Here is a 15066-nt window from a genome sequence, read left to right as displayed (position 1 = left end):
ATATTTGTATTGGATCGGAAACAATCGAGCCGCTTTACCCCGAACGCGGAAGCTGAGGTGCAAAGAGCCCATTGGATGTTAGGGTTTTACCCTTTTTATTTATTTTACAGTTCAATCATGATAAACAAAATTTGACATTTTAACTGAAAAAAATACAAAAAAAACTTTAATGTCAAAGTAAAACCTGTCTACATCTTGACGTAAAATTACTGTATCATCTACTTGAGAATTTGTGTCTATTTTTATTTATTAGACATTATTTATTATTTATTAGACACAAAAAACCCACTTTTTTAAAAAAAGTGGTTTTTTAAACCACTTTTGAATTTGTCTATTTTAATTTATTTTTCTTTCGTAATCCACTTTGTGAATTTGTGTATATTTACTATTTTTGTGTACAACTGGATCTTTTCTGTTAGTTTAACTGTTGCTTCAGTTTAACTGACTGCTGTTGATCCAGTTGAGCGCCCCCTGTGGTCAGATGAGGGAACAGCAGCTGGTTTCTCTCAGGAAGCCGTCACCGACCGCCGGGACCGAGCCAGTTCCTGCTTCCGCAAACAGAGCGCTGTTCCTCAGTTTATCGGCTCATCAATGCAGCGACTGCCTTTCGCTTCCTGGCTGTGCTCTACACCCCTCTCTGCCCCGACATTTATGAGTGATTGATCCACGACATGACGGCCAACAGCCGCTGTTCGGTCGCGGAGCCCCCGGGGCTGGAGACCCAGCGGCGGGAGATCGAGTGTCTGCTTCGGGAGAGTGAGCTCCAGGCTGGGGACAGCTGGTGAGTGTCCGCCCAGACCCACGGAGTCATTTTGAAAGGCTCCACCACTGGTGTCGCTGGTTTACAGTCACTATAGCAGGAGCTGTCTGGTTCTGGAGTGGTTCTGGTGTCGGTTCGGGTTGTTTGAGATTTTTAACGGCTCGGCGTTTCCTGTTAGCCTGAGCTAGCTGACCGTTAGCAGTGTTAGCCGCTAATGCTAACAGGAGGAATTAAAGGGAAGTAATAATAACTTTCAGGTGGTTGTTTTTATTTATCTGAGCTGGGTTCGGTCCGCACTGGTTCCGCTAAGTCCAGCTTCACATATAGATCCAACACCTCTAACTTAGAACTGGAAATAGACGCAAATATTTTCAGTTTTGATTCTCTTGTCAGACCAGAACCTCCCTGAAGGAATCTTCTCACTTATTTCATGTTTTCTCCTTTTAATTCTAAAATAATTTCTCCATTTAATAAAATGATCAAAAACGTGAATATCAAGACATTATGTGAAGCAGAAATAAATCTTAATAAATAAGATTATCATAAAGAAAGTCAGTTTATTTCAAGAAATTAATTTTAAAAAGTAAAACTTATATAAAACAGATTATTTACATTGTGAAATGTTTCAATCTTCATGCTCTGGTCAGCACAGTCATGGCGAATACTGCTAACTTGACAGTTGTCAAGCAGACTGTCACTGTTTTCTTAGTAGCTAAACAACCAGCTTCTCATACAGCTATAGCTAAATGTATTAATGGAAAGTTGAGTGGAAGGAGAAAGTGTCTTGAGAGCCCATTTAGGAGTTTGGAAGAGAATTACAAGGTGTGGTCTGGAAACCGAACTTACAACCAGTCAGATCAGATGAGTTGACATGAAGAAATGCAGCGATCATTCCTTCATTTGTAGCTCTAAGAGTTAGGATGATGCTAAAGGAACTAAATGCTGTTAATATTAGCTTTGAATGTGACCTTACTGACATAAACGTCATTTGGTTTTTAACATGTAGAAACCCAAACAAATATGGCTGCTGGGTTTGTTCTCACCTTCCTTCATAAAATCAGGAGCCTGTCTTCTTCTTCTGCTCCTGTTTTTATGACAGCCAGTAACCGTTCACATCCTTTCTGGGAGATTTTTGATCAGCTTCTCTCTTCGGATCGTCCTGTTGAGACGATCCGTTTGTTTCTCTTCTCCAGAGTTTTTGCTGAGTCGGTTGTTCCAGGAATTAAAATTAAAACGGCAGAGAATGAAAACAATTCTAATAAAAAATGACCAAAAAACAAACGAGAAACAAGAACCATCAACAAAGAGCCATAAAAACCAGACGAGACTCTGCTTTTAATCTGGAAACAAGCCTGACTGCCAGATCTGACTGGAATCAAGTTTTCCGGAAACACTGAGTTATTTTTTATCACCTTGAAATATGAAAGGAAACAAAAACAAATGTAAATATTGTTGAATAAACTGGATAGTTTTAAAGGTGTTAGGAGATCCTGATGCAGGTCAGAGGTCGTGTTGCTGCTGCTGGTTGATCAGATCTGTGGTTCTTCCTCATGTTTTCCATCTGCATGCTGCCACCGCTCCGTGACTCTGCAGGCTCCTCGCCTGGTTTTACTTTCTGTTCTCCGTTAATAAGTCATGAACGTCTGCTGCTTTGATTCCTGCTCCTGTTTCCATCCCAGGCGTCAAGCTTCCTCTGGTTCAGACGTTTACTTGCATTCAAACTGATTTATGAAGCAAAGTAATGAAAGAATAATGAGGAGGAAATGTTCTGTGATGTGTTTTAGAATCATCTGGCTGAATCTCCTTTAGCAGATCTCAGTTGAAGCTGCTCTTTACTCCAGTTTATTTCAAGTTTTATCAAACATTTTTGTTGAATTTTATGATAAACCAACAGAAAGTGGAAGAGAAACGATCTGATGGTTCAGGATTAAAAATGGCGGCCAGCAGTAAGCTAACGAGTCGATGCGAGTCGTCGCTGCTTTCAGTTTCTTCTTTTTTATTGATGCTCATGTGAGGAAGACAAACATTAACCTGCAGCAGAAATCAGTGCACAGATCAGGCTGGAGGATCTATTATAGATATATTAGCTGTGGACTCTACAGATCTAGAAGAGAAACAACTATTATTGTTCCAGAAAGGGGAAATAAGATTTGTTTTTTTATCCAGCTGTGTTGAAAAGCCACAGCTGACAAAATAAAAAGTTCTGTCTGGAAATGAAACGGCTGACTTTACCTGGAACACATCGCTGTGACGCATTCAGGATGAAGTCCTGCAGCTTTACTCTGAAAAACTTTGTTCAAAAATACTGAAGAATTGATCAGTGTTGTGAATAATAATGTATTTTAATACAATATATGTATAACATTTTCACAAAGAATGGCACTAGTATGTAAATTATATTGTTGTTTTCCATAAAATACATTTTTATGAATCAATACTCTGCTTTTTGAAACGTAATTTCCTTTAAAAATTGAATCTCCAAAATGTATTAAACATAAAGGCTCAACTAAAATGGTTCTTTAATTTGTAAAAATACATTTAAAGTAGATATTATAAAAACATTTATTTTGAACAGTCAGGTTACTTTTGTTGCTCTGAACAAATTTTGGACCAAAGAGAAAAGTGGTTGTAAAAGTTGTTGAGCACTGGCCCAGTCAAAATCCAGACTTAAATCTAACTGAGAAACTGATGGTACTGAGACTAAACTCAGTCTGTAGCTGGACCTGCAGTCAGAGCTGAAAACAAAAGCATGCCACACTTTTCAGATTAGTGTTGGTAAACATGTTAAAAACCAGATAAATGTTTGTCCCATAAATCGTTGGGGTTTGATACATGAACACATCTTGTAGTTGGATTGGATCCTGATCAGAATGGATCCGGAGTGGCGGCTGACCCGGTCCGGTTTGGTTCTGCAGGTATGTGGTGGACCGGCGCTGGTTTGAGCAGTGGAAGGAGTTTGTGGAGAGCGGAGACCAGAACTCGTCGTCCTTCCCGGGTCAGATCGACAACACCGAGCTGTTTGAGGGTCAGTGAACGTCTTGCTCAGTTTCGATGGGTTCTGATGGGTTCTGATGACCCGTCTCTGCTGTTTCCAGACCTGGACTCGTACCACCTGAAGGAGCGCCTGGTGGAAAACGAGGACTTCATGCTGGTTCCGGCCGCGGCCTGGCACAAACTGCTGCAGTGGTACGGGATGGTGGACGGCCAGCCGGCGCTGGAGCGGAAGGTGAGCCCACCAGAACCGTGGTGGGGGGGTCTGGGTCCGGACTCGTGTGACGTCTGGGTCTGCTTCAGGTGGTGGACCTGCCCAGCACCCTGAAGGTGGAGGTGTACCCCGTGGAGATCTTCCTGTGTCTCCATAGCAACATGGAGAACGTGACCAGCGCCCAGTTCAGCCGCACCGACAGCATCTGTGAGTAAAGGACCGGTTCTGATCCTCTAGAACCACTGATGAACAGCAGGCTGTTGTCAGCATGGGGGTCAAAGTTCACATCATGTTTTCTCATAATGAGTCCCAGTTTAAGGAGGTGAAGAACCAACAGAAGTGATTCGGGTCCAGAACCCTGTGGAACACCAGACAGAACGACCGAGTCCAGAACCAGACTGAGAACTCTGCTTCTAGAAATGATCAGAAGGAAGTCGTAAAAATGTTGAGATGAAATTGTGAAAGTATGAAGAAAACTCATAACAATAAGAACATGGTTGTAAAAATATGAAGATGAAGTAAAAAATACCAGAATAAAGTCGTAACCCTGAGAAAACAAAGATCTGTGTTAAAGTGAGGAATGTTGAACATCCTGTGAAGTTATGCTTCATGTTCTGATTAGTCTGCCAATATTTGATCAATGGCAGCATTATTAGAATAAATTAAGATATTAATAAATGTTTCTGATGATCCTTTTAACAGGATCTTCCCTCTCTTCTCCTTCTGTGACCTTTAACCTCTGAAGTCTGTGTCAGGCAGCAGGTGCTGGTTGAATATGTCTGAACTCAGGCTGCTTACAATGAACCAGATAAATATTGAGGCTGATTCTAATCAATAATTGATCATTTTGTGTTGCATCAGATCTGCATTTCCTGCAGGTTTGTCTAATCATCAGTGGTGTGTGTGTGTGTGTGTGTGTGTGTGTGTGTGTGTCCAGACGTCATCCAGACGGCCATGTGTCAGACCTTCTCCGTGCCTCCGGGCTCTGAGTGCCGGCTCTGGATGAAAAGCTCTGACAGCAGCTGTGAGCGCCTCAGGAACGTCCAGGTCAGCGTGCTGGACGCCTGCTTGAGCTCTGGGATGGTGAGGACACACACACACACACACACACACTGATCTCCACTCCACAGGCGACATGGTGTGTGAAATGATCCAGGAACAGAGATTTTCCATGATGAAACCAGTGTCTCAGTTCTTGTTAATGTGTGTGTGTGTGTTTGTGTGTGTGTGTGTGTCAGACGGTCATCATGGAGACGAGGAACGCTGACGGTACCTGGCCCAGCTCCAGACCTCAGATCATGTAAGGATGAACTCTCTGGGTTTTCTCAGATGTTTTCTGCATCGGTTCAGTTTAAATTTACAGCTTTTTGCCCCGGAGGCAAAAAGTTTGGACACCTCTGATCTAGAGAGCTTGAGGAAACGCTGGAAGGCAAATTAAACACACTTAGAGCCAAGAAAAAACCTTACTGTGAGGAACTGCAGGCAGTAAACATGTTCTGATAGATCAGTGGACCGATTGATTAGTGGGCCGATTGGTCGGTGATCGGCCGATACGTACATGTGAAGCTGATCCACAGAGGTCTGAGAATCAGCCACCTTTACCTTCTGCAGTGAGATAAACCTGAGCGACGGGTCACCAGGTCACACCTGCACCTTGCTGGTTAACAACTTACCAACTCTGCAGACAAAAAAAATTGGCTGCTCACTTTTCAGACCAATATGGTGACTTTATTTTTTCTTTTTAAATGATAAATGTAGCGTCTTTTTTGATGTTCCTGGAGAATTTGGTGACAGTTATATTAAAAAAATCTCTATCAGGAAGTCAGTTTCTTTAAAGATCAGCCAGGAATCCTCAATCACAGCAGTTCCATCAGAAATGTGTTTTTACAGGAGCTGAGCTAAATATCATCTCCACCAGGTTTGATAGATCCTCAGTTTGAGTCGTTCTGTCGGCCGAAGTTCTCTGGATCCAGACTGAAGTTTGTGTTTCTGCAGGAGAAACTCTGCAGAGGAGCAGGACTCGTACCGAGGACAGCCGGGGGTCTGCGGCCTCACCAACCTGGGCAACACCTGCTTCATGAACTCCGCCCTGCAGGTCTGACACACACACACACGCACACACACACCATAAAATATGGGATGATTTCAGTAAACATCTGGATGGATTCTGGAGTAAAACATCAACTTTGAACCCAAAGAAACAGTTTTTGAGACCTTTATTTTGGCGATCCTGCGTTTCCTGTGTGCAGTGTCTGAGCAACACCCCTCCCCTGACGGAGTACTTCCTGCAGAGCTCCTACCTGGACGAGCTGAACTTCACCAACCCTCTGGGGATGAAGGGCGAGATCGCCGAGGCCTACGCTGACATCATCAAGCAGATGTGGTCCGGCCGCCATTACTCCGTGGTGCCGCGCGTTTTCAAGGTACCGCCAGTGTGTGTGTGTGTGTGTGTGTGTGTGTGTGTGTGTGTGTGCCAGTGACATGCGGTGAGGTTCCTGACTGGTGAGGCACAGACTCCTCCAGAATTTGATATACAAATCCAATATAGAATCTATATTTTAAATTTGACCATAAGTAAGTAAAGCTTCCAACAACATAATAGTAAGAAAGATAAAATATTAACATTTTTGAAATTATTGGAGTGTTTTCTGTCCTGCCATGTCCAGGCTTCTCTTTCCTTTTCTGTCTCCATTCTGTTGTAAACAAAATGTTCTTGTTTCTCATTTTCTTTAATTTTCTAAAATCTTTCAGCCAAAGAAAATAACGTTTCTGTTCCGTCTGTAATGCCCCCGACTGTTTTCAGGCTTTTCAGCTAGAAGAGCAGCTCCTTGTGTTTATGGGACTCATTACTGCCCCCTATCAGTGAGGCACGGTACTTTTTGCCTCATGCACCAATTGCCTGCTTCATTCACTTATATCAGGGGTCCCCAAACTACGGCCCGCGGGCCGGATCCGGCCCGCCTCCTCATTTGGTCCGGCCCCCTGAACAATACCAGAGAGCATTCAATGTTTTTTTTCATATATATGTGGATTTTTCTTCAACCACCAGGGGGGGCTCTTGAGCAGATATGAAACTTAGTTTCCCTCAATGGAATATATACTAGTTAGTACCAGTCACCGTTTCGCTGACGGTTTTTTACCATTTGCATTCTGGGTAAAAATCTATCTACAAACGCGAATATGTCGTCGGCAGTAATCCAACCCCCCGCCTCCCGTCAAAACTTTTCTAAGGTTTCTTTCTCGAAAAACTAAGACCGGCCCCCGACCAGAAAAGGGAACAGTCATGTGGCCCTCGCAGGAAAAAGTTTGGGGACCCCTGACTTATACGGCACAGCGCCCCCAGAGGTGAGGCACAGCACTGCGCTGCCTCACCTCTGGTCGCGTGTCTTTGTGCGCAGACCAAGGTGGGCCACTTTGCGTCTCAGTTCCTGGGCTACCAGCAGCACGACAGCCAGGAGCTGCTGTCCTTCCTGCTGGATGGGCTCCACGAGGATCTCAACCGGGTCAAGAACAAGGAGTACATCGAGCTGCGTGACGCCGACGGCCGGCCGGACCAGGTAAGCGGCGCCGGCCGAACCGCCGCCCGGTGTCTGCGTCCAGGAAACGAACTCTGTGTCTCCACAGGAAGTGGCAGAGGAGGCATGGCGGAACCACCGGCGGCGCAACGACTCGGTGATCGTCGACACGTTCCACGGCCTCTTCAAATCCACGCTGGTCTGCCCCGAGTGCCACAAAGTGTCTGTGACCTTCGACCCCTTCTGCTACCTGAGCGTCCCTCTTCCTGTCAGTAAGGAGCGCGTCATGGAGGTCTTCTTCGTCTCCCTGGACCCCCACGCCAAACCGGTGCAGGTAGGCCGCCGTGCTGCGCCGCTGCTGCGTCTGCAGAAACACGCAGACCCTCACTGCGTTTGTCTCTGCAGCACCGGGTCGTCGTCCCCAAAGCAGGAAGAGTATCGGACCTCTGCGCCGCTCTGTCCGACATGACCGGCGTCCCGCCCACACAGGTGAGACGCCACTGGACCAGAACAAACAACTTAACGTCCTTTAGATTCATCATCCTGCAGAACGTTGGATGATGGAAGACATTAAAATAAAAATAAAAATCTGATTTTTTTTTCTCAGAATCCTGAATTTTCTCTGCTGGAATTATGACCAAAAATATTCAGAATTCTCACTTTTTTATTTTTTCTTCCCACTGGCTCTAATGTTCTTCCATAGTTCTGAAACATGCATATATTGAATGTTTTTATTATTCGGCTGCTGAGCATCAGATGGGAATTCAACCTCAAAGTTTCATACAATCTGAGTAGAAATGATATAAATTATTTATCAAGCAAACTGACAGAAGTTTGCATCACTCTGACCACTAGGTGGCAGTGAACTCCTTCCAGTACAATCCTTGGTTTGTGTAGAAAATGCAGCTCCAGGCCTCCAGGGACAGAAAAGCTGCTTTTAATGGAAAAAAAACAAAAAGTATTTTTGGTCTAGTTTATCTTAGTGCATGTGAAATAAGACATAATTAACCTACATGGAACTTTTCATGCGAAATATCGGAGCTGGTTTGACGGTGGTGGGAAACCTGAGGCTGAGCTCAGGGTTCTGATCCGGTTCCACAGAACCGAGCCTGAAGCTTCCTGTTCCTGCTCTGTGTTCCAGATGGTCGTCGCTGACGTCTTTAATCATCGTTTCTATAAAATCTACAACCCTGAGGAATCCCTCAGCTGCATTCTGGACCGAGACGACATCTTTGTGTGAGTAAACCAGAACCGGATCAGTTCAGCAGATCAATCAGCCCACAGGCATCTGATGGCCTGCTGCCAGCTGATTGGTTGCCAGTTGCCTGATTGGTCGGTGTGATCCGTCGCCTGATTGGTCGGTGTGATCCGTCGCCTGATTGGTCGGTGTGATCTGTCATGTGATTGGTCGGTGTGGTGGCTCCCTGACAGCAGCTGTTTCTCCTGCAGGTATGAGCTGAGTCAGCAGGACGAGGACTCGGTGCTGCTGGCGCTCTACCTGAGGGAGCGCTCCCACTACAGGGACTACGGCTCCAGCAGCAACTCGTACGGAACCACGCTGTTCGGACATCCGCTGCTGCTCAACGTGCCGCGTGGCAGCTGCAGCCAGGAGGCGCTCTACAGCCTGTTCCTGCAGCGGCTGGCGTAAGCGACACTCTGTCGGGGGGGGCGGCCCGGTTTCCCTGCAGGTCTCAGCTCAATCTGTCCGGCTGTCTGCAGGCGCTACGTTCGACCTCCTGACCCCGCCGAGGAGCTGGAGGAGGAGGAAGAGGAAGAGGAGGAAGATGAAGAGGAGGAGCTGTATAAGACTCAAACCAACGGCATCAGTGATGGTAGGAATCAGGACGTTCTGCTGATTCCAGGCCAGAGAAACTCTGTTATTATAAATATTACATTTAATATCAGTTTTTGTTCATGAAGCTGATCCAACATGATTTTATCAGATTTTCTTCCTAAAAATTCAATTCAGTTTAAAAATCCTTTATTTATTTCAGCAGGATAAATAAAGGATCTCCAGTAGCAGTCAGTCTCGCAACAAAACTGATGAGGCCTCTGAAGTTTGTCGCTGTATGACTGTCATATTTCTGTTCCACAAGTTTTCATACGCAGCACCGGCTTTATGAGATAAAACTGAAATTATCTGAAGAACAAAACAGATTCAGGTTTAAAAGTTCTAATTTATTAAATGTGAATAAATTAGGACAAAACTACGACTTTCAAATCAAAACCGACCAACAAAAATATTACCTTCTGTTGTCATGGTAACCAGGGCCACATCTGCTCTTTGGCTAATACTGTAAATTTACACCCAAATCTGCTTTTAACTGCTTTATCAAAACTTGACTGAATCCAGAAAGTATTTAAATAAAAACCTAAAAACTGACATAGATCCAGTTTTTACTGCTGAAAACAGATTTAATATGTGTTCAGTTTTCTTCACAATAATAGAATTGAAATTCTTTTAATTTCAGAAGGAAAACATAAAATCTTGTGAAAGTTTGGATAAAAAACAAAAAAATCTGAATATTCATTTAGCTAAAATAGTTCATGTTTAGATAATAATAATAATAATAACGTTTAGATTATTGAATAGGAAAAAATGAAAATGAACATTTTTGTGATTTTAGTTTTTAGAAATATATTTTTTTGGTAAATGGCCTTGCATAGCAGTCATCAAATCCATGAGTCCTGACTTCCTGTTGAGCAGTCCTGACTTCCTGTTGAGCAGTCCTGACTTCCTGTGTCCTCAGATGAGCAGAATGCCTCGGAGACGGCCGGACCCTCAGAACCAGAACCGTGTTGCAGCAACGCATCTCCAAACGGCCCAACAGATGGCCCCACCCCAGATCCCGACCCAGATCCCGCCTCCTCGGGTCCCGTTGCCACAGCAGGTGACCCCCCTCCTGGGGTCAACCAGGGGCTGGCCTCTCTGGACCAGGGGGACACCGAGGTCGGGAACGGCTCCCTGAACCCGGCCGCCGGCAACCCTGACGGCCTGAGCGCCGGCGGCGATCTGGGAGCCGACGGCGAAGCAGACGGGAACGCCGAGCCGCCAGCAGAGGCAGCGCAGCCTCCCCGAGAAACCACCGAAGAAGAAAACGAGGCGGACAAGCAGGAGGAAGCCCGCTCTCCCAGTCCTCCAGCCAATGAGTGTCCAGCAAAGAGGCGGGCGTGTCGCAAGAGGAGGCGGAGCCTGTTCACCATCCAGGCCGTCAACTCCAACGGGACGACCGAGAGAGGGATGGGAGAGGGAGGGAGCGCCGTGTCCTTCAGCTGTGGGTCTCACACACACACACACACACACACACACACACACACACACAGTGTTTAATGTAGCTTTATGAAACAAAAGGCTGCAGGTGGAGCTGCTGGAGCTTCCTGTTCCTCCTGATCTCAGGATTCAGTTTCTCTGTGAAACTCAAAGACGTTTCTAAACATCACAGCTGCGATCAAAACTCAAACTGATCCCAGTGTGAATCTGGGCAGTGTTCGATGTTACTGAGGTTTTATTTTTATTAAAGCTGTGGAAACAAAGATTTGATCAGGTAAGAACAGAAAGTGATCAAATAAAATCCTAAAATCAGAAAAACTGAAAGATGTTCTGGATTACTGCCATCTAGTGGTGTGACTGGATAAACCAGCCAGGTACAAATAACCACTTTAATTTTTTAGTTTGGATTCTTAAAATGTTTTCTAGTTCCAGTGTGAAATGTTTTTCATCATTCATTAATTAGCCATTAGCTCAATAAATGATCAAGTGTCTGAATGACTTCTGTCAGTCTGTCGTCGTTCTGATCGGTTCTGGTTCTGTTCTGCAGCTCAGCCGTACGTGGCCATCGACTGGGACCCCGACATGAAGAAGAGGTTCTACAATGAAAACGAAGCCGAGGTCAGTCTGATTCCTTATTGCCATGGAAACGTGTAGGTGTGCCGCTCACGCTCCCTGTGTCCCGCAGCGCTACGTGAAGCACGGCAGCATGGAGGTGCCGCAGCAGCAGACCACCGTCCAGCTGCAGCAGTGCATCGAGCTCTTCACCACCGTGGAAACGCTGGAGGAGGAGAATCCATGGTAACCAGCTGCCGCCGCAAACCGGCTGCTGCTGCCGAAAACGACCCACTTTTTACATACCTGAGGTTTAGTATCGGCCGATACGATGCAGGAAAAACTGATTTAAAATGTTTCTGCTGTTAAACGCAGACATAAATGTACTGAGTTAAACATTTATTTAGTAACTCTGAACCAGTTCAGCAATAAATCCATCAACAGCCTCACCAGCTTTGGTCAAATGCAGAAAAACTAATTTAATTTGTTCAGAGGAAATATGACGATAAGAGCCAACATAAAGTGATAAACTCAAACTTTATTTGAAATGGTTCAGAAAATGCAATTAGGAATAAATATAATGCAAATGAATAATACAGCATAGAACTGGACTGAATAGATCCGTCCTTATGGATCAGGAACATTCTGATACCCAATCTAGAATTATTAGTTAATATCAGAACTAATACAGATATTAATATTAGATCTGTGCATCTCTACTGCAAACTTCTGCAGGTTCTGATTGGTTCTGATCGGGTTCTGATTGGTTCTGATCCGTCTGTGGTTCCAGGTACTGCCCGGTGTGTAAGAAGCACCAGCTGGCCACCAAGAAGCTGGACCTGTGGTCACTGCCGGAGGTTCTGATCATCCACCTCAAGCGGTTCTCCTACACCAAGTTCACCAGAGAGAAACTGGACACCATCGTGGATTTCCCCCTCAGGTACAGACACATGCACTGGGCCGGACCGGACCGGGTCACTGCAACACTGCTGTCGCTCCAGAACCTCCAGAGGCTACGGGTCACTGTTTCCTCTGCAGGTTCCGACCTGCAGCAGAACCGGAACCGGACTCGCACTCGGTCTGGTTCGGTTTGTTCTTGTTAGTTTCAGATGTTTTCGGTTCATTTTCATCTTTGTTCATGTTTAATTTCCCAGCAGGAACCGGTTCTGCTGCTGTTTTCATGTTTCTGGTCCGAACCGCTCAGCCTCCGTTACCATGGAAACGTCTCCATTAAACTCACCGTCCGACACAGTAGAAGAAGAAATACAGACTGACTCATTAATTTAATTTAAATTAAAAACATCTAGATGTGGAGATGAAATAATTCAGATTTTATTTTTGCGAAGCGACTGAATTTATAAGTTTAGGTTTTAAAATCTGATTTTACTCATTTTCCAGATCTCCATAGAGAATGGAAAACTGTTTTTTTATCCAGCTTCATAAACAGACGTTTTTGTCACCATATCCATTCATTTGGGACGTTTCATCGCTGAATGTTTCATAATTTAACCGTCTGAATAAACATTCATTCATAAAGAGGAGAAACTTTCCAGACTGAACTGGACCTGTGGATCCTAACTGGGCCAAACAAATCAGATCCAGATTATATCAGAACCGGGTCAGAACCTCCTGCTGTGGTTGCAGAGACCTGGACTTCTCTGACTTCCTGCTGAGGAAAGGCGTTTCGCCAGAGGAGCCGCCGAGCCGCTACGACCTCATCGCCGTGTCCAATCACTACGGAGGACTCCGAGACGGACACTGTGAGTGCTGCGGCAGCCATGTTGGATCATTCCTGCTGGTCACATGACCTCATCCTGTGTGTGTGTGTGTGTGTGTGTGTGTACAGACACCAGCTATGCCCAGAACAAGGACAACGGTCAGTGGTACTACTTTGATGACAGCAAAGTGACGTACGCTTCCCAGGACCAGATTGTGGTCAGTATCACTCCGCTGCACTTTAGGGGATAGGAAGTGACATCACATGTCAGACCTGCTGAACTGGGATCTCAGCTGTTTTTTATCCAAACCAGTTCTGAACTGGTTTTAAGACAGAGTTGATGTAACATTTTAATTATTCTGAAAGATTTACTGTTTACTGAATGAAAAACTAATCCGTTAAATCTATAATTTAAAAACAGTTTGGATTGTATGCTTTTATTTTGTAAATAGATGGATATGTCTCCTTCCAGTTTTCATGTTAAACTTCATCAAAAACTTTTAAAGTGCCAGAAAAAAAAAAAAGCAATGCAAAGTGTGATGTCATCAGATGTCGACTCTGTGCACGGCTGTATTAAACAGGAAGTGGAGGTTCATAGTTAGCATGGACGACACACCGCAGGAACATGGAGGAAGTTCTGAGGTGTTCAATCAGGTGCCCCTGTAAGGCACAGACCCACCAGCAGGTGGCAGCGTTGGCTGTGCCAGAGCTTATTCAGTAAATATGATCCCATCTCCATTAACTGTTTTTCAGAAGAAAAAAAACAAACATCTTAAGCCAATAGAAAAACATTTTTGCGAAATCGAATTAATTATTTAGAATTTTGCCGTTTCCATCAACATTTTTTAATGTAACACTTCAAAATGTGCATTAAAAAAACTGATGCGGCTGGAAAATGTACTAGGATATAACCCATCAGTCTATGGATAATTATTGATTAGTTTTTTGTTTTAAATATCTGAACTATCTGTGTGTTTGACATTTCCAGTTCATCCAGTTTTTGCCTTTTTTTTTTTTTTTGAGGCGAAACCTGAAACTGCTGCAACTCAACAGGTTGTTGCTAGGTAACCAGAGTGAGTGAGTTGCTAGGTAACCAAAGTGAAGAGTTCAGACGTATTATCTATTGATACTGTGGATATTTATTATTGATTTTTTGTCCACTTCCAGTGATTGTTCTGTCTGTTGGGGTCAAAGGTGAAACATGTCTAACAGCCTTGGCAACATTTTCCCGTTTTGTCCCGCAGACTAATGCTGCCTACGTCTTGTTCTACCACCGACAAGATAAGATCAGGAAGCCCACTCTGCCCGCCCCCTCCTTAAGCTCCGCCTCGCAACCTGCCAACGACACCACAGAGACGGGCACCGCCCCTTCCTGTGGCTCCATGGATACGGACTGAACGTCTTGCTTTTCTTTCTTTGACTCTGGACACTCAGGATGATTCTGCTTGATTTGGACCCAAACCCGTCTGGACCCGCGGGTTCAGATGGAGGAAACGGCCCGAAGCCTTTAAGATGCTCTGAAAGCGAGTTTATTTCTCTTTAATAAAACAACATTCCACTGAACGCCTGTTTTTACTGCGAGCTGGAAGGGTTCAGTCCGTTTTCTCGTCCGGAATAAAGCTTTTCATGATTTTCTGTAAATTTCACTTGATTTTAGGAAGAAGTCGGCCGGTTCTGGTGAGCAGAACCAGGCCGATTATTTCTAACGACGCTGTCAGGGATTTTAAACATCTGTTTGTATATTTAGCTTTTCTCCAGATATTTATTTGTAATGAATTCTCTAGATGATCGGCTGGTGACTGGATTTATTTTCATATTTATAGATGAGCTTTATAAAGTCGTATTAATCCGGCGGACGGGTGTACAGTATTTTTATAAGCAATGTGAGATGAATGGTGTCAGTGGTGGGTGGAGCAGCCGGGAACGCTGGGCCCATTTCTTTCTTTGTCTTCCTGTCAAATATCAGAGGAAATTATTTTATTGTACTTCTAATCTTTTGATATGAATTAAAGGATTATCACCACCGGAGGGCGATGTTTCCAACTC

At 44.5% G+C, this 15066-nt stretch overlaps 1 protein-coding gene across 1 annotated transcript; it reads left to right on the top strand.

Moving 5' to 3' along the window:
* The first annotated feature begins 412 nt into the window (after window positions 1–412).
* On the top strand, window positions 413–15048 carry usp11 (ubiquitin specific peptidase 11). The gene is made up of 21 exons (XM_007574430.2): window positions 413–781; window positions 3676–3785; window positions 3856–3986; window positions 4055–4172; window positions 4903–5048; window positions 5204–5265; window positions 5961–6060; window positions 6215–6388; window positions 7364–7522; window positions 7590–7814; window positions 7886–7969; window positions 8622–8716; window positions 8930–9124; window positions 9200–9312; window positions 10231–10755; window positions 11299–11369; window positions 11437–11549; window positions 12094–12243; window positions 12948–13063; window positions 13150–13238; window positions 14265–15048. The coding sequence occupies exons 1-21, from the start codon at window positions 672–674 to the stop codon at window positions 14415–14417; spliced, it is 3039 nt and encodes a 1012-aa protein (XP_007574492.1). The 5' UTR covers window positions 413–671; the 3' UTR covers window positions 14418–15048.
* Window positions 15049–15066: the final 18 nt, after the last annotated feature.

The sequence above is a fragment of the Poecilia formosa genome, unplaced genomic scaffold (assembly GCF_000485575.1).
Source record: "Poecilia formosa unplaced genomic scaffold, Poecilia_formosa-5.1.2 Scaffold351, whole genome shotgun sequence".
NCBI lineage: Eukaryota > Metazoa > Chordata > Actinopteri > Cyprinodontiformes > Poeciliidae > Poecilia > Poecilia formosa.
The sequence above is the reverse complement of the archived record's forward strand: the minus strand, read 5'-3'. Positions and strand labels throughout refer to the sequence as shown.

Bases quoted from the DNA above. Each gene is read 5' to 3' on its own strand.
- usp11 (XM_007574430.2), top strand. From the start codon at position 672: ATGACGGCCAACAGCCGCTGTTCGGTCGCGGAGCCCCCGGGGCTGGAG. The intron at 6,061-6,214 runs GTCTGACACACA...TCCTGTGTGCAG, and splicing joins TCATGAACTCCGCCCTGCAG to TGTCTGAGCAACACCCCTCC. The intron at 6,389-7,363 runs GTACCGCCAGTG...CTTTGTGCGCAG, and splicing joins TGGTGCCGCGCGTTTTCAAG to ACCAAGGTGGGCCACTTTGC.